Source organism: Barbatula barbatula, assembly GCF_947034865.1.
Source record: "Barbatula barbatula genome assembly, chromosome: 12".
Classification (NCBI taxonomy): Eukaryota; Metazoa; Chordata; class Actinopteri; order Cypriniformes; family Nemacheilidae; genus Barbatula; species Barbatula barbatula.
Window position 1 is genome coordinate 834,730 of NC_136775.1, and position 20,897 is coordinate 855,626.

The window sequence follows — 20,897 nt, forward strand, 5'->3', positions numbered from 1 at the left end:
TCCTAGATACCGACGCCTGACGCTCAAACATTCCAAAACACACACACACACAAGTCATACAATCTGCCCTAAGGAACTGAAAGCCGTCTCCAGAGATGAGTGTGTTGGCGGAGGTGGATTCTGCTGCGGGTGATCATTACAGACAACAGCACCGCCCTGAACAACAATAACAACCCTCAGGCTCAATGATTTGATCTGAGAGAATGTTACGTACATATGACTGAAAGACGTCAAACATGTGCCAGTTTCTTTCCTCAGCAGAACGCAAAAGAAGATATTTTCAACTCCATTGATGTCTATTGTATGAACCCAAAACATTTCTCAAAATATCTTCTGCTGTGTTCAAGTTGAATAAAATCATTACCTGAGTTATCTTTGTTCCTCTTCTCGATGCCCGGGATGGCCGCCTCCAAGTCCAGTTTGCCGAACCGGAAGGCGTAACCGTTAATGAGTTTTTTGGGCAGGATAGTACTGGAGCCGCCGGAGGAGGAGCGCACTCGATGACCTTTAACCTGTGGGGTTTTGTTTGTACGTTCCAGAGATTTGGAGCGTCTCTCTCCTGGACTGAGTTCAGTGTTCCTGACTCCGCTGTGTGTCTGGGGGACGAGAGGGCCTGTGCGAGATTCGTCACCTCCCAACCATCCCCGAGCGCAGATCCTCCGCTCCTTCTGAGCGGAGCCTCGCTGTGTCCTCGGTTCATCTTCTTCTAGAATAGACTCCGAGCTGGAGCCGAGGTTCATGGGGTTCTGCAGCGCCTCCATGTAAGATTTGCGGAACAGCCGGCGCGACTCGAAGGCCGCGGAGTCTCTGCGGTGGTGTTTCCGGAGGCCGGGGTTACTGAGGTCCGTGCTGAACGACAGCATTTTGTGAGCGCTTCTAACACATGCCGCGTCCATGCTGGGTGTTTGGGGAAGGGAGACGGGACTCAAGGTCGACTCCGAGCCAATGCCCACATCAGTAAGGCTGCGACTGAAGACGGGCGCAGACACAGTTGACTCCGCCCCCTGCGAGTGCAGGGAATCCCGCGAGCTGCGGCGACTGTCAAGGGTTCCGGTGGAGCCGTGCGTGCTGCAGGTGCTAAGCTGACCCAGCAGGGTTGCGCCGCGGGCCTGCATGATGGCGTCGGCCGTGCTGGTGACGAATAAAGGGTTGACCACGTTCTTCCAGGGCGTGCGGTAGACCACGCTGCCGGTATTGAGGAGGCAGTTCTGGAGAGGGTGCAGGTTGCGATCGCGGGTTACATTCTGCAGGAATTCAGGCGTGAACACGCTGCTGTACATGCTCTCGGCGACGGGGATCTCTGTGATGGCTTGCCCGCTGCCAGACAGGCATTTTATCACCAGTTTGGCAGACTTGCGGCCTAAAGGAACCACCTGCAGGTAGAAATCTCCCTGTCGCAGGCGAACTTTGTGCAGGGGTGCCAGCTGAAGAACAACTTTCTCATGTAAACAGAGCGGCCATCCCTCGTGATACAGCAATAGGCCTTTGAATCGAAGCTGTGGAGAGAGATAAAGAGAGAAAATCTTAACCTTAAAAACACCACATTCTTTACATCAAGAATGAGCGGGGATACAAAATCCAACATGTTATTGGCGGTCTGTGATCATTCATTATTAACGCAGTAAATCTTCAGAGCACAAGCTAAAAATATAAAGCGCCATTAAAGCTTTGAAAACAACTGAACTACTGCAATGCGGCTGAAAAATGTAGCGTATGTTTACCTTAGCGTGTTCACAGCACCAAGGAGAAAACTACCAAAAACAATAGTTTGCCAAACTACAGGTTACTTTTTTTTCAAAAAGGTACAATAGTTAAATAGTTACACATACAAAGTTACTAAATAAAAGCTATAACGTAAATGATGTCACTGGTTAATTGTATAATCAAATTGTTCTGTCAAGATGTTCAACAACTTTCTTGCAGTTACATTAAAAGATAATTTTATTAACATTGTACGTCATTGCTAATTGTCCTAAAACATTAAACGCTGTAAAAACGTATTTCTGTTATCTGGATCAGCTGGTAAGTAGAACGTTATATATTCAAACAAACCTATGAGGCTAACACATGTGCAAAAAAAACACGATAGAAGAAGTTGTTCCGAGATTTGACGTGAAACTCACACAGGCCTCGTGTTTTATGATGTGCAGGATTCTCTTGGCAGGTAAGAGGAAGTCGATGAAACAGCGCAGACCATCACTGCGATACTGTCTCTCCACCACACTGAAGAGCTGAAAGAGGACGCACGCTGCCGTGGAGCTGAACGGAGGGTACAGCGCTGATAAGATGCTCTGAATACAGTTATCCAACGACTCTGAATCCTGAAACACACATCACATGATGAGACACCTTCACATAAACAGAGAGGGTCAGATCCCACAGAACACTTTCATCATTCAACTTCTTCATTTTTATATTTTTAACTTAAATTTATTAATTTGGCAGATTATAAGTAGGAGAGCATATAAACATTTTGTCAACACGCTTAACAGGACCATTAGTTAACAAGGCCATGCTACTATAGGAGGATTCAAGGATTTGTACCCTTAAGTCGTCATTTAGTTTTAGAAGTCCATTTCCAAACCCAAATATTCAGCAATGAATCTGCTTCTATAATTTTGTCTTTCCTGCAAAGTCGTATTGTGAGCGTTCACCACACAAGACACAATAAACCAAACCTACACTGAGCCGAAAATAAACATTCTGTCATCACTTATTCAGTCTCATGCCATTCAAAACATGTGTGTCAATCTTTCATCAGTGGAACACTAAACAAGATATTTTGAGAAACGTGCCAGTGGTTTTGTGTCCGTAAAATGGAAGTCAATGGTTTGACATGACAAGAGGGAGAATAAATGGATGTTTTGAATCTATTTAAATGTTTGTATTTGACATCATCAACTGAATATTATTGAACGAGCTCTTCATGGCACAATGTTGTTTTTGGTTTGGTTGGTGAGACTGTTTGGGTTTGAGTCCGTGACCCATGACGGTCATAAGTTCAATTCCACTTCATCACACACACACAGCAGGACAGGACATTAGAAGGTCAGGGGTCGTGTCCTCCTGCACTGATGAAACAGGAAACACCTGTCAATGTAACGTCACTCACTGGACAATAACAGGCTGTTACTCACACACATCACTGTATGATATCAGGGAAGAACTGGACTTTCCTACAGGATGTGTACACGCACACACACACACACACACACACACACACACGCACACACACAGGTCAACAATATCAGCTGTAATGGTCACTCAATGTAAATAGTCTTGGAGTTGTTGAGTGGCGTTTCATTCCCTATCAATGTCTACAACCCCCTTAACAAAACTATAATAATTATATCCAATTCAAATGTTTTTCTATTTTTGTCATTTTGAATCGATTTAAAGCAGCAAATCCACTGTCACAGAAGAATTCACAACACAATATTACTGCAATATATTTAGGAAACAAATCATTTCTCTTTAATTTTGATTATTTAGCATTTTCTCCTTTATGGCCAATAAATCACACTCACAATATGAGAATATGAGAGTTTTTCTTTAAGGAAAATGTTAAACGGGTGTAAAACCAGTAGCTGCTGTGTTAAAGTTTCAACCAGATACAGACATTCAAACACTTACAATATTATCATATGTGTAATTATGTAGTGAGGTAGGCGGGACGAGAGCCGGGATTCAAAGACTCAATCACGGAGAGGACCAGGCCTGGACTTTATGTAGTGTTTTATTGTTTGTTTATTTCATTAAAAGTATTTTACGTTCGCCGGTTCCCACCTCCTTCCTTCCTTCCTTTTATTGAACTGTGTTACAGTAATATTAACACAACACAATATCAATAATCATAGTGTTTTATTGATGCCGGTATATAAAGGCAATGAAGACACGAGGGGGAAAAGCTATTGAAATAAGGAAAAATAAATAATTGAGACCAGGATAATTGCAAAACATACAGAATACACAATATTATTACATGGGCTTCAGAACCATAGTGTGAAACAAATCCTTTAATGCATGGCTAGCTGCGGATTATCGCACTTATACTGTGGTCATTTGCCAAGTTAAAACCGTTTAATATTGACTTTTGATCGCAGACGAGGCAAATCTGAGCTCAGTTAGACACATTGACATCTCTTCTGAAACTCTAATGACTGACACATTTGTCAGACTTTTGAGAAATTTGATCTCTATTTAATCTCAGTGATGTGAAGGAGAAATATTAGAGAGATCTCATCTGTTTTATGGGTATCAATGCTCACTGAAGCCGAAGGAAGCAGAAGAGTCATTCTGTGGGGGAAACGCTAACAATGGAAGGAAAGGCAACATGACTTCTAACACCGAGAGGACTTTTTTAAGCTATTGTGGCGCACAGAATGTCGCCTGGCACAGGACTGAATTATGAACTGGGTCAATAGGGACCGTTTTCTTACGGTGTCTTCAGACTTCAGGCCACATGGACACAGAACTCCAAATTAACATGGTGTACTTCCACAACTCACAGCATCTTTTGGAAAGAGCAGTACAAAGCAGTACTTCAAGTGTGAGAAGACTAAACTTAAGTCTGGAACTCAGAAACTTCAAGGCGAGTGGGAGATAAGTGTAGCTTTGAAGATGAAAGATAAATAAAAGCTGTGATGTATTTCTATAAGCTTAAAGAAAAGTTATTTCACCTGTGAAGAAGTTTGAAATAGCAGTCAGAGGAGCAGTGTGTGTGGTATCTGAGATGTTTACGGTCGACCGTTGAGGTCCTGGAAGAGATCTGAACCTGTAATTATATTCCAGGTGTCCCGTCGGAGACCTGTTCTTTATTTAACACAGACACACATCTGTTACAAACACGACACTGCAAAGACTGCGAAGGTTTCTACAAACCAGTAGAAAGTATTTTAACTTTGACTGACCGGAAACTTTGGTCATACACAATATAAAAAAAGAAAAAAGGACCTGAGAGATATCGCCATAAAGCAATATCATAGAGATTTGAGATGTTTCATTATTTTCACTAGTGATCATTGAAAACCTATGGCGACTTTATAACACGCTAAAACCACATCACAACTGCCAAGAAACCATCTAGAACACTTTAACAACCAACTAGCAACATCCAACCAATCACAACGCCCTACAAAATGCCAAAGCAACCAATTCAATCACTGTATGAACAAAACAACCAATGAGATCAGCCAATGAATACCAAATCAACCAATCACAACACCCTAAGGAAGAGGACGCTACAACCAATCAGATCACATCAGAGATGCTAGTAAGTTTTAATGTAGCGCATAGCAAAATGTAGTTTTGAACATTTGTTGGATGTTAACGGTCATAATATCCTTCTGGCTTTGTAAACCCAATTTACCAAAATTTCATCATAGTAGTCAACAGATAGTTAAACAAGTAAAACAAACAGGTGTCAACATGGACATCTTGATGGTGACATTTCCTCATCACTGAAAACCATGATGACAACAAGAAGATAAAACGCAATCCAGATTACACGGAAGAAGAGTAACAGGTCTTGCCAAAAGAATTGTGACCTGAAGCAAAAGCACCTGAGAAAACCTTAATTTAACCTCCATCCATTAAAGTCCCAGTGAAATATAAAATCACAATTCCATTTTTTTTCATGAAATATTGCAAAGTTTGTTATAAAAAACTTAATAATGTGGGTCATTCTCTTTTTAAAATTCATGCGCCCTCATAATCTTCAGTCAAAATCTTAAAATGCACTTTCCTCCTGTTATGACTATCCATCTAAAATGACATACGTTAGACAGCATGGGCGGGGCATCTGTTAACTCCTCCCCTTCAACTGTGAATCTGCTGCCAGTTCCATTTCAAAATGTAACGGCTGTCAAACAACCAATCAAATTGCAGGGAAATAAAAACACGCCACGCCCACATTTCTCATTCGAAATTCCGTTTCACTCATAAAAGCATCAGGATACGGAAGTAAACACAATCGCAACTTCCGGTTCACAGGGACTTAAAAAGTAAACCACTGTGTTTTTATAGTACAATTGTAGAACACAGATCTACAACGAATACCATGTTTTACATTGTTACTAAAACCAGGGTAGATGTTCGCAGGTAAAAATATACAGCAGAAAACCAGAGCGAGCACAAACACAAACTCTGTGTGAACTCCTAACAGACTAACAAGAAGATCACATGAGAGTAAACCTGAGTCACATCTCTCTCTTTCTCTCAGCGGTTCAGAGAGACAAAAGCCGAAGCATCAGTTGTCCGGTGAAGCATGAGACCCCATCAGGGGAGGGTAACAGGAGAAGAGCCGACTCCAGTCTCTCTGCTGATGGACCACAACCAAACAAAGAGTGACAGGTTAACTAAGCCCCGCCCCTCATATGCAGGTGTCGGTGCCGGCCGACAAACACACAATTACAGAGACAATGAGTCGACACAGGAGTGTGACATCATGACCTGAACCCCACTATTACACATCTGATGACATTCACAGATCTGTGAAGAATTATGTACCGTGTGAACGCAAGAGATTAGGAATCACAAAATGTGTTCCATTATTTAATGATTTCATATTTTGTGAAATGTAAAAAACTGAACCTCACTGACAGAATCGTTTCAAAAACATGAACGATTTTTAATCACATATTTGTTGTACAACTTGTTATAGAACATTAGAAGAAGAATTAAATGTTCACTGTAAAAAAAACGTAATTCTGTTATTTTTACAGATTTTATTCGTAAAATGTATATGTTTATGTATTTTTGAAATATGGTAAAAAACGTTAAATAAAGAAAAGACTGTAAATTGCCTAGAGATCCAGGGGGAAATTGTAATTTTTACAGAAAAAAAAAAATGTTATTTTAAATGTTGATTTTTGTGTATTTTTGTGAAATGTATTTTTCACAATTAGTTTTTAAAATATGGTCAAAAACTATAACATTACAGAAAAAGACAACAAATTTACAAGTACAACTGGGAAAACAATTTAATATATATCCTTATGTTCTATAATTTTACAAGAAAAAAGAATTACGGTATTTTTAATTATTTTCAGTTTACAGAAAGTCTCAGAATGTATTAGTAAATTAGTAAGAAAATCTGCCAATGACATGAATGTGAACGCATTCTACCTTTTTGAATATTTGTTTAGATCATGCGTTTCACCTCATTAAAGTAACATTAAAGCGTTTATGTTAATAACTCGTATGAGAATGAATCATCATCATTTAGGGAACGTGGCCGCCCCTCTGAACGCTTCACCTGATGTGACTGACAGCTGTCTGACGCATTCATATCTACACATGGAACGTCCATCACACAGCTGTTTCAAACAGGTTGTCTAGTCAGTCTCTGAGCAGTCACATCATTTACATTACATTTACATTTAGGCATTTAGCCTTATTTGACTTACAATGAATTCAGGGAGCAATAAGCAACACTTGTCGTTCTTTTCCTTTACTTTCATTCCTCGGAAATAAGTTTTGTTCGGGGTCTGTTTTCAGATTCATCACATCACAAGGACACAAGCAGAAGAGTTAAACACGCTCTCATTAAGAGATCGATGACAGACACTGCTCCCATAACTTCTGCTTTCATTTCAAAGAGCCAAAACTAAATCCAAACATGAGTCAAGAACAAGCACATCAGGTCGAACCAACCAAACCGACTGAAAAACTCTCCTGAAAGAATTTGTTTTATTTCACAAAACATTAAAAAACTGCTTTTATAGTGCCAACAAAAGTACCATGGCATCTATAAACAATAACCGTAAGAGCTTAGTGAGCTATTGGTTTTACCACAAATGCCATGCGATTACTGTAGTGAGACCAAAGTAAATAAAAATAAACTTCTAACTTCACTACATTTAATGACCTATAGATACTGAAGTAAATCCTTTGGTAAGAAAAAGACCCAGCATCTCCAGGAAAATACCACGGTAAACATAAATACCGTACCATGATGGTAAACATCGAAATATCAAAATACTAGAATCTGAAAACAAAACTTCTCTCCGAGGAAAGAAAGTAAAGGAAAAGAACTGGTTGTCATCCAAGAAAGAAAAAAGAAAAGACGTCTCTTCTTCAGATCTGTGGTGTGTCACCGCTCACCTTAATGCTCAGGTAATTCTCACAGCTCCGTGACTTTACTCTGGAGTGCATGGTGCTCAACATTCAGACAAACCATAAATAAACAAATAAATAAGTCAAGTTTATTTCAGTAATCCAGTGTATGTCCAGACACGACGGGTCATTCACGTCCAGACCCGCTGCGTCCATGAGAGTGTCTCTCTCTCTCTGCTCTAGTGTGCGCTCTGAGAGAGAGAGAGAGAGAGACAGACTCTATCCCGCCTCCCGTCGGCCTCTCCCAGCTGGATAATGCACACTGATGCAATTTCCTTTAGCAGTGGGAAAACACAACACAACCCCCAACACAACTGCCCTGCAGGGAACAGACCTTTACCACCCCCGGCCGCCGCTCTCTCTCTCTCTTTGTCCTGACTAAACAAACGGACTAGAGTTTCAGCTTATGTTGTCAAAGAAGGAGGGAAAAGAAAAGAAGACATCAGCACACCGCTGGAGCTTCAGCTCTCGGAGTCACAATAGCGTTCCTCTAAATCTCATCAAAGACAGAGGTAATGCCTCCGCCGGCGCAGACACACACTACACATCTGCACAAGAGATCCGTGTCAACACTCTTGAGTCTCAAACTCAGTGCCAGACTTCATTTGATAACATATTTGATTTACTCGAACACGTTTCTTTCTTCTGCAGAACACAACAGAAGATATTGTGAAGAACAAACGGCACTGAACTCCTTTGACGTCTATTGTGTGAACACAAGACATTTCTCAAAATATCTTCTTAGTGTTCCACTGAAGAAAGACTCACGTACAGGTTTACAAACACACAAGAGAGAATGAATGATGAGGGAATTTTTTCATTTTAGGAAAGTATTTTATGAAGTTTTAACAACTAAATGTCAACTTTGGATTATGTTTTTACCGCAGTTTTCTTACTTTGTCTTTATTATTATCTAAACATTCTAAAATCAAGATATATTCACTTAAAAAGCACAATGACATGAGACTTTGTTGAAAATATATCAGATTTATTTTGCTTAAAACAAGAAAACTTTTAGTGAAAGAAAGACATTTTCATTTATTTGTTTCATTTATAGCATGATTCTCATCATTACTAATTATTAAGTCTTTTTTTAAGGAAGATAATTGTGCTTCTCAAGATCTTCATCTTAGAATAAATGAAATATCTGCACTGGAAACAAGCGTTGGGAGAAATAAAAACAAACAAATGAGAAGAGTTCAGACATTTATATGAAGAACTCGATGAGAGTCGTTGTTGAAATGCTTTTCTCTATTTTCTCCTTCACTTGATCTTGTTTCTCTCCATGAGACACAACTGAGATGTTCGAGAGATCTCTGTGATCATGGTTTTTATTTCACAGGGTTTCCAGCTGACACAAACCCAACATCAGATCTGAAAACAGGCTTTCTGTGTTAATCTGGCATGATTTGCATGTTTCTCCCAGCATTCATCACACCTGCGTTGGACACATGACAACACGTGAACATGTCTGCACGCTGCTGTGGAATGTGTGAAGCTCAAAACATGTCGACGACGCTCAGATGACCTTCTAGACCTGAACTAAATCATGAGTAATGTGAACAGAAGAGCTTGTGTACGTGTGTAATAGTGTTAGTGTTTCTGTCTACACGAGACTGCAGTCACACACACATCTCAAATCACATCAACATTATTCAATACCCATCCAAACGAGCTCTATTTGTATATCAAACCCATGTTATCTTCAGTAAAACACCAAAGGAACAATTTTGAAAAAATTGTTTCCTCCTTTTTTTAACAGTTTTTGTTGTCAATCACCAGGGGCTGGTTTCACGAAACTGTTCTGAAGACGAAATTACTAATAAATTATTGGAAGTTCGTAAGAATGTTCGTAAGTGAGATTCTCAAACATTTCTTAAAAACAATTTCTTAAAGCCACAATATGTAAGTTTGGACCGCTAGATGGTGCACTTTCGAAAACACAGGTGAAGCAAAACAAAATGACGTTATGTAGGAGAGTGGAATTATGGGACATGTTGTTTTCACCATCCAGAGGCTTTTTGGAGATCGGCCATCATGTTCACAGACGAGGTATTGAATGAATTTTATTTGATGTCATCGTAATGAATTTGCTCGCAAGAAACGTTGAATGTAAAGCTACGTTAGCCCGCCAATGATATTGGACTCAATTGATTTGGTAGCGTAATGCTACACAGTTTTACGTGTTTAAAACAGTCGTCGTTTATAAAGTAAACTACGTTTGTGTTTCCTTCACTCGCCAAAGAGTAATCGTGATCCATAATAACAGAACAACAGATGCTGTGTAATCTCTTCTGCATTTGTGTGTTGCCGTAGTTTCTACAACCGGACACTGAGGGTCGTGCGGAGCAGCGGATATTAAGTCACTGATATGAGACAAACACAAGAGAGACAAGGGACGGGACATTAGTTTAAATAGGAATTTCTCTGCATTTGCACATTCTTGGGAACTTTTGAGACAATGTAAGTACACAACTGCATGAAATATATCACACTGTGCAAGTGATTTCTGGATATTTCATAACTAAATTCTTTCATATTGTGGCTTTAAGAACATGTTAATTTTGATCGTAAGGATAAAATGACAAGCTTTGTCAATGATTACACTCGCTTGCTCGTGTGGTAGCTGTGTATGATTATCTACACAATAAACTGTGTGTGTGTAACAAGCACCTCGCATTCTTATATATCCTGAGTTTATTAACATGTGATGTTTTGAACGGCATCGCGATCGCATGTTAGCTAAAATGTTAGCATGCGTGATATACTTATTAATACTTTTTTTGTCTTACTACGGCATAAAATTTAGAGTCCGGTTCGAGTCGCCTTGTCCCAGAATAAAGTAAAAAGCACTGCGTTTGTAAGAATGAAAGATAAAGTAATTGAGACCATGACCTAATCATTGTTATATTAATATAAATATTTCTTAATGGCATGTTAACGTCAAAATCTGGCTCAATACAATACACGTCACATGTGAAACAACAAATACATGTATTAAACATCTTACCTTTTGACATTTTAGACAATTTTAATTTATTTCGGGAATTTTGATCTTAAGAAGTTTTGTTTCGGGAATACATAACATTTCTAACTTTTTCTTAAATTAGAATTTAATAATGAAATATGGCAGTTAATCATTTTCTTCTTCTGGTCTTTTATAAAATCTGTGTGAAGATTCTCCTCTTGACAATAAATAATAAATGCATACACGTTTGGAATTAATGACCAAATAATGACAGTTTTTTATAAGGAAAGTTATTTTTAGAAATAAGATAAAACTCAACAGGACACATCAACAGGAAATAGTTCTGCTATCTGATGGAGATATTAAAGGGATTTTTTACAACCACTGGACCCGAATGTTTGTTTATAAATCACCACTAGAGGTCTTTCTCTCTCACTGCTGCTCGACCCGTGTGTCCTGATGACTGTAAAAACAGCCACATCTGAAAATCCTCTCATCATTTACTCGTCCTTTTCAGTTCCATGCTAAAAATACATGTTTACCTAGTGATCCATTATTTATGTAATCTGGGATGTCTTGTGAATTTTCATTTATCTCTTAAAGTACACTCAGACATCTTATTATATGTTTAATACCAGATTATCTGGAAATAACACTTAAATCATAGTGAGAAGTTTGGTTGGTTTGGTTCATGGAAAAGATGGATCTCATTTTTTGACACGCCTGTAGCAAAGCCAACAAAAATAAACCCTAAACAAACAAACAGCTCTCACACCGGGTCGATCTCAGGCAGGTGTTTGAACACTGTCGATGTGACAGAACGGCACAGAGTTTTGCACAAGGACCTTCCCGGGTGGCCAGTCCCAAAAAAGAGCCACAGCATCTAAAGGCCATATAAACAATAAGGAAACACACTAAAGCTGCTCTGTCTCACACACAAGAATACAAGATAGAAGAATAAAACTTTTAAAAACTACAGAAATGGCAGAAAGTAAAAGCAAAGATATTAATATTATCAAGATGCGCCGCTGCCGTTCCAATGACTGGCGAGTAATCCAACGCTCAATATGGCCGCTCTAGTGAAGGAAGTCCCGCCTTACAGGCAAACGAGCCAATCGTCAACCAGTAAACAATGAGGATTCTTACCGAAGCACAGTTATGATATAAGGGTTTAATATTGATAAGAAATATGCGCTTTCATTTTTTACTGCCTTCCCTCGGTTCAAGTAGATAGAACTGTGGACTTGTATGACGTAAATAGGTGCCAATAGGGGCTGCAAACATGTCCGCGGAGTGGCACGACCTCCGCAAACAGACTTTGGTTAAACCCAGCGGGAGGCCAGTGATGTCACTTCCTGTTTTTCAAAATGAGCTATATATCTCGATCTTCTTCCAACTTCTAGAAACCGTATTATCTGAGATGTGCAGCGTCAGATAAGACTCTCCCTGGCGACAGCAGTCGTCTGATAACATCACAAACACACATTAGTCTGATTATTGCACATTTTCCCAGAATCATAATTCAAGTGTGTGACGCCCCCCACGGCCTACAGAACATCCCCCCCTGAAGACCCTCAACCCGAATCCTGACTAGAGGACATTTTATTAAAAACCACTATATCAGTATCTGGATTAATCTCACGAGAGACTTGAAATGAAACGATGGTGTTTAGCGATGTGTGTGTGAGTGACAGCGCTGAAGCGGGTTGACGTACGGTCTGTAAGGGTCAGGTTAACATCAGTGTTTGTTGAGCGGGGGGAACCCCAGCTGTGCCCGTCCCGCACACATGCTCACCCAACTGTGGAATGTGACACCCTGTTCTCAGGTCAGTTTGCACGGCGGGCCACCCGCGCTTTACTGCCGCCTTCCCCTATCCACCCTGAAACTCTCAGCGGTCTCATCATATGCATATAATGGACGGATTAAACCTTCACAATCGTAAGAAACATCTTTAGACAACACAGCACATACAAATGAATTCTGTCTCAACACAGATGACATCTTAATGACTGAAACTGTATTTTTAGATTTGTTAAAAGTCTGCGATCAAACAAACCTCCTTTCTCATTAAATCTGAGCTTCACTAACCACACATACTGTACGTGTGCTTCGGTCTGCCAAAATCCACAAAAACATTTGACATCATATAATTAAACATTCAGTGGAAATACATCCTTGATTTCTTTAACATCGCCCGAGTAAGACTGTGTTGAAGATCGAACTCTTGTTTAGGAAGCTGACTTAAAATAATAAAACATTGTGTCAAAAAATGTATTTGTCATATTATAAATAAAAAGTTGAGCACTTTCTCTAAATCATTCACAGCATACACACATAAACCTTTGCTGCTTTGATGCTTTTAACTTCATATCTAGATACAGTATCCAAGTCTTCACAGATGAGGTGAGGGGGCATCTATTGTTTGTTTTTAAGGAATTATTCAGGAGAAACATTTGAGACAAAGTTAAATCTTAATCAGACTTCATTAAGCCTTCTGACACGCGTAAACAGCCCATGCCAGCGATATGAGGTGAATTCAAATCTGATACGACACGTTTCTGTTCACCACCAGCCCAAACAATGCATGACAGAAACAGCACATCTTTCTGCAATCTAACACACATCTTATCAGCACCTGAACATCGTATCTTAAGAGAGATTCACAACGCTTTAGAGAAATCTATCGAAAATATAAAGAAGCTGAAACACTGCCGGTACTCACAAAGCTGTGGATGTGTCAGTGTGTGTTTCCACAGTCTCGGAGCTGTGGTGTAGATGTGTGGCCTTCAGCAGACATCCAGAGAATAAAGACATCAGAGCTCCCACTCCCTCACACGGCCTTCAGACAACACACACACACAGTCAGTAGTCTGGGAGTCAGACGCTGGGTTCAGTTGTTTTTGGGAGGGCAGGACAGCAGCAGAAGTCTTATATCAGATGAACACACACTGTATGTGTATTGTGTATTTTGGGAAGGCAGATCTTAAGAATGAAAATAGAGAAGCTCAGAACACATGTTCAGATTCATAAACATGTGAACACACACACACACATGCACACACGCATACACAGACACACGCAGACAGACACACAAACACACACGCAAACAGACACACTCACACAGACACTCACTCAAATACCGACACACACGCACGCACGCACACAGTCACACACGCACACACACACACACACACACACAGTCACACATGCAGACAGACGCACACACACACACACACACACACACAGTCACACACGCAAACAGACACACTCACACAGACACTCACTCAAATACCGACACGCACGCACGCACACAGTCACACACGCACACACACACACACACAGTCACACATGCAGACAGACGCACACACACACAGTCACACACGCAGACAGACACACAAACACACACGCAAAACAGACACACACACACACTCACTCAAATACCGACACACACGCACGCACACACAGTCACACACGCACACACACACACACACACACACACACACACACACACACACACACACACAGTCACACACGCAGACACACACACATACACACATACACACACACACAGTCACACACACAGTCACACACCCAGACACACACACACACACACACAGTCACACATGCAGACAGACGCACACACACACAGTCACACATGCAGACACACGCACACACAGTCACACACACAGACAAATGCACACACACAGACACACGCATGAACAGACACACACAGTCACACACGCAGATAAACGCACACACAGTCACACACGCAGACAAATGCACACACACGCACAAACAGACACACACAGTCACACACGCAGATAAACGCACACACAGTCACACACACAGATGCACACACAGACACATGCAGACGCACGCACGCAGACAGACACACATCATTCATGCAAACAGAGACACAGACACACACGCAGATAGAAACACAGACACACACACGCAAACAGAGACACACAGACACACGCAGACAGACACACACACCGACACATGCAGTGACACACAGAGCACGTCCTTCTTTGGGAACGTCTTGACCTGCCAGTCAAACTGTGTTTAAATCACACACAGATAATGAGAGAGAGAGAGAGAGAGAGTTTATATTTAACTGAAGCACTGGGTGGACACACAAAAGCCTTCATCCATCTCAGCTCAAAACCATCCACTTCAAACACCACATCAATGCAAACTGAACATTTAAAAGACCAGAAAAATAAAACATTTTTAATGTCAAAACGTCCGTCTCAGTATTGTACAGCAGAGAAACTTTAAGTCCATCATTGACACCTGTTCTCCATCCACCCCTGCCGAGCGTGTGTGTGTGTGTGTGTGTGGGAACACAGAGACTTCAGTCTTCTCTATACTGTAGACACAGGTGCTCAGAGAGCATTACACAAACAATCACACACATGATCTCTGCTGAGGAGTAATGTGATATAAGACACTGAACAAATGGACAATAAAGACACACACACACACACACACACACACACGGACCTGTGTGTTAAAGTTAAAGGTCAGTAAAGACAAAATAACAATTAACACGTCTGAAGTGTGGAGCAGCCAAAAAGAATCTCAACAACAACAAATTTTTAGAAATGATATCAAACATATTATAAAAACAAACTAAACATCTCTAAATAAAAGTTATTCCAACTCTAGAAACTCAACATATAATATATACAAAAGTATATACTGAAGGCTCTATACATACAGTATAATACACACACAAGTATTCTAAGTATACTTGAATTGTAGTTGTGTTTACTAGATTGAGTTGTCTATTAAATACTTTTTCACATACATTTAGCACTTTTATATAGTAAACTGTGCGTGTTTTTCTAAACACAAAAATCACACAAGTTCACATCGCTGTGAACAACCTTTAAAGCACTTTTATGTGATAGTTCTGTCATCATTTACTCAAACCTGTATAAATGTCATCGTTCTGCTAAACACAAAAGAAGATATTTGGAAGAATGTCCAGATCTCTTCACTCATTGACACCCATAGTATTTATTTAATACAAATATATTGTATTTCTAGCAGAACAAACAAATGTTAACAGGTTTGGAACAACCTGTATGTTAAAATCTATTCCGTTTGTAATATTTTCTTAAATTTATGCATGTGTTTATAAACACATAATTACTATGCACAGTACATATATGTAAACACGAACTTTTATTCTGGATGCGATTAATCGCTTGACAGCCCTACTTCAAACTGTCCTTTCAGCAACTAAAAGGTCCTCAAAGAACTTGACTAGAACACTATCAGTATACCTACAAGTATATTGAATATAAAAATCTTTATGTATAGAAAGGTTTTTTGTAAGAGGTGTGTCTGACGCATCGCTCCATCACTCGTTCCGCCGTGTGAAACACTCTCATACCTGCAGTTTCTCTCTGCGAGCTCTGATGAGAGCAGATGTCGGCTCTTATTGTCTCGTGGATTACAGGAATCGGCCGGCGAACACCTGCAGGTGTGCATTCCACTAACCTTTAGACACAACTAAACCAGAAAGAGTGCTTCATATCAGTCAGATCTGTCTGCTCCGTACAGCCCCAGAGGAAAACATCTGAAGCCGTCATCAGTCATTACACTAAAACACCAGCACACACAAACAATCTGACATTATTTACTGGCCCTCATGATCCTTCACCACCTGATGCTGGTGTATTCATCCACGATGATTTCATACAGGCCGCATCTAATCTCAAGACAAAAATAACACCATGAGAGAAATCTCAGATGTTCACAGATCTGTTTCATAGTTGGAGAGCAAACGGAATCTCATCTGCGTCTCAGATATTTCTCTCGAGAAAAGATGTATCTGTCATTAGAGTTTGAGAAGAGATCAACAATGAGCTCAGATTTGTCACGTCTGCAGTTCTCAAAATCAACTCAAACATTTCTCATCACATTTACTGATGATACGAGATGATTTCACCTCTACAGTCTACATTCATTCACACCTACAGAGAGAGGAACATCTGAGACTGAGTTGATACGCTAATGAAACACTGAGATGAGATGTTTCTCTCTCTCTCTGCACGAGAAGTGTCTCAGCAGAAGCACACAATCTGTCCTCGCTGACCTCGGAGAAATGCAGGTTCACTCCATCTGTGTCATTTTCAAAGGCTACGATTACGAGTGAAGGAAGAGAAACTAATAGCAGGTCTGTATCACACACCTGGACGTCAAACTCTTTCATCTATAAGGAAAGGAATAAAATGAGAATTACGAAGGACAAACCTGACGACGGCTTTCAAACATTCTAGCTCGAGTGAGTCAGACATGAGAAAACGAGAAGAAAGAGAAGATCTTACTGTAGGCTACATGTTTATTTAAAAAACGAGTGAATATGAAGAGTTTGGTTCCAAAATGAGATAACTCGGTTTTCTAAAATCATGTTTTTTTGACTTTGCTTTCCATTTAATATCAATCAAACTGCATTTGGTTTGTTTTGATTTAAGCCTCAATAACTCAACAAATACAGCTGACTAACACAATAAAACACGATGACATCATTTGAAACATGATTTTCACATCTTGTGTCACGTTAAACAACATCAAGGTGGAATGTAGAGGTTTTAGAGGAGCACCAAATCCCATCATATCATCATTTGTGTCTTGTCCAATTTGACTTTCTTTCTTTTTCAGAACACAACAGAAGATAGTTTTGTAGAAAGTTTATAATCATACAACAGAGAGAGAGAGAGAGAGAGAGAGAGAGAGAGAGAGAGAGAGAGAGAGAGACAGAGAGAGAGAGACAGAGAGAGAGAGAGAGAGAGAGAGAGAGAGAGAGAGAGAGAGAGAGAGAGAGAGAGAGAGAGAGAGAGAGACAGAGAGAGAGAGAGAGACAGAGAGAGAGAGAGAGAGAGACAGAGAGAGAGAGACAGAGAGAGAGAGAGAGAGAGACAGAGAGAGAGAGACAGAGAGGAGAGAGAGAGAGAGAGACAGAGAGAGAGAGACAGAGAGAGAGAGAGAGAGACAGAGAGAGAGAGAGAGAGAGAGAGAGAGAGAGAGAGAGAGAGCACGTGGGCGAGGTACTTCCTGTTTTCATTGGAGTTAATTATACTCCTCTCTCTGAGGACAAACCATATCTCAACCCAAGACAACATCACGAGGAGAACCAACACACACACACACACGTTTATAACATTTATAACAACCCGAGCAAGTTGTTGTATCTTGGTTTAGTCGTTGCCGTCACAAAAGTTAAAAAATAACTAGATAAAAAAACACTTACTATGCAGCGTGATCATCAGGGATTTGCTATCGTGCCAATGTGAACGTGAATGTGTGTTCTATACATTTTTTTATTTCTCTCAGTCTCTACTGACTGAACTTGAACTATGAAAACAATTCTGTTCATTAAAATCATATAAAACACAGGCATTAATATGATCTGAAAAAGTTGGAAATGTGAACTGATTGAATCATTAGGGATGCACAATAAATTATCGGTATCGGCAATACGATTGAGGCCGATATATTATAGCGGATAAATGATTTCCTCTGGTTAAACGTGTTCAGCTGCTCACAGTTCAAATCCAGTACAGTTGTGTCTTTCTTTCAGTCGTGATGGTTCACTTACTGATATTATCAACACATTGTTGATGTAGAGACAGTATTTATGAATGTGTACATTATAGGAACAAAAGCATATTGTGTGAATCTGAATGCTTTCTGTCTTGAGATCTGTTAGACTCGTGGCTGTTAAGAACACTTGCTCTGGAAGAACATCTATCATTTGATTGGTGAATAAACATTATACCAGAAAAGATTGAAGGAACTGGTGTAAAGTAGGTTTGGCACATGATGTTCAGGGGTTAAAGAGAACTATGCAGTCAATGTTTTCATATATAAGCAGTGTTCTTTCCTTTTGTTTCACTCTTAGGAAATGTTATATTCATATCTAGATACTGTATATCGGCCAATATATATCAGATATCGGCTTCCAATGTTAAAGAAATTATCGGTTATCGGCCAAAATCCACATATCGGTGCATCACTAAGAATGATGTTAAAGTGGTTTGAAAGTCTTTTGTTTTCATTTCATTCAAATTCAAAAAACGTCCCAACATTTCTGGAATTTGGGTTGTAAAAACTAAAATAAGCTTATACAGCACAATAAAGAATGGCAAAATTTTCAACTAAAATTCACATGAAAATTTTACATATATATTAAATTAATTTAAAATATGAATAAAACAAAAACTATAATAACTCTGTTACTAATATAACAAATATATGTTCAAGCAGATTTGCATTAATTCAAATGGTGAAAAGTGCTCAAGAAATACATCTGAATTTGAAACTTAACATGCTTTAAACTAATAGTAATATTGACGTCTGTCTCAGCAAACAACACTAAACATGAGGTACACAATGTTAAGCGGTGTCGTTCAGTCGTTCTTACATCAACAATAATTTAGAACATCAATTATCTGCGTAATGACTACTTCCTGTTTACAGACTTTTCAAAGAGGCATATTTTACTCACTTCTGTAAACTACACAAGATCCCGTAAACATATCTATTTCTTTTACAATACTACGACGGGCGAGAGCGAGAATTTTAATGATGAAGAGTTTACCGCGCAGATAAAACTGCATCATAACCTACTACTGCCCAAAACACCACAATGTGGTTAGGACGGGACATAGAAATGCTCAGAGAATTCAGATGTTACGAGTACATTGAACCATCTGTTTATATTTGAATAAAGCCTTGTTGATAGTCTTAAAATAAATAATTTCAGGCTATGAACAAATTTTCTATTTAAATAATAGGAAAATAAACATGCGTTATGGAAAAGGACGCAGTTTTTGGGAGACGGGAAACTTTGTAGGATTTCTGTGAGATAAAAGGCACAATCCTGAAGCCATAATACTCAATGAATGGAGAAGAGATGCTTCTTTATAGAACATGAAATAGCGACTTTATGTTCATGTGTCCAATTATGAGGAATATGAAGCCTGAAAATGGCTCTTACCTGACTATGAAAAATCATGCACTAAAAATAAAACAAATGCTTTACAAATTTGAAGAGAGATCTTACGCGGGTATCTGAACCACCAAATGTTCATATCTGTGCTGTTACTATAGTATTTTTTCATGGTAAGGTTGACATTTTTACAGAATTCCCCTTTTATCACTTTGCGGTATGGTCATACAAACACACTGCTGGAGTTCCAGACGCAGCCCTCTGGTGGTCAAACATAACATTAAACACAAAACTTCATCTCATAACCGCCTACAGAAATAACAGCCTCAGCAAGCATTTCAAACACAAGAAAAATCTGAGGTTATCAAATGAAGAAAATGTTTTGGTAAACTGTATTTTATTCATTACATGGCCAGATCTGCTACCAAATGTCTTACTGCTAAAGCCATTCACTGAAGCTGAAAATCTGACAATGATCTCCTCTCAAAACAAAGTCTGACTAATCATATGAGGGAACTTACAGATGTTTTAGCGCAGCCGTGTGTCAAATGCATGTCAGTGCACGTCTCTACAGATGGAAAATCTCCGCATGACCACTGACAGAACCATATAATTTCATCTTTTACAATCTTTCATAATTGACTGAAGTGTAGTTTAAGTGAATTATTTTTATTTAAAATATTTCATCTTATTCATTCTCTCCCTTGCTTACTCCAACTTTAATCCTGCTATAGTAGCATGGCCTTGTAAACTATCGATACTGTTTAGCGTGTTGACAAAATGTTATACGCTCAGTTATATGCACAGAACAGATAAAACTCTGAACATAAATTGTCTAAATGTAAATT

General features: G+C 39.5%; 1 protein-coding gene across 3 annotated transcripts in view; it reads right to left on the bottom strand.

Annotated features, from left to right (window-relative positions):
* The window catches only part of plekhg4b (pleckstrin homology domain containing, family G (with RhoGef domain) member 4B), a 34,874-nt gene extending 20,918 nt beyond the window's left edge, over nucleotides 1-13,956 (bottom strand). For 2 of the 3 annotated variants that reach the window (XM_079469608.1, XM_079469607.1), the window contains exons 1-3: nucleotides 13,807-13,956; nucleotides 2,124-2,321; nucleotides 365-1,496 (exon numbers count right to left, since the gene is read on the bottom strand). In XM_079469608.1, the coding sequence (XP_079325734.1) occupies nucleotides 365-1,280 (916 nt within the window). In that variant the 5' untranslated portion in view covers nucleotides 1,281-1,496; nucleotides 2,124-2,321; nucleotides 13,807-13,956. Of the gene's footprint in view, nucleotides 1-364; nucleotides 1,497-2,123; nucleotides 2,322-8,103; nucleotides 8,302-13,806 lie in introns of those variants that run through there. The other variant, XM_079469606.1, reaches the window with a different exon arrangement.
* Between the last annotated feature and the right edge of the window lie 6,941 nt (nucleotides 13,957-20,897).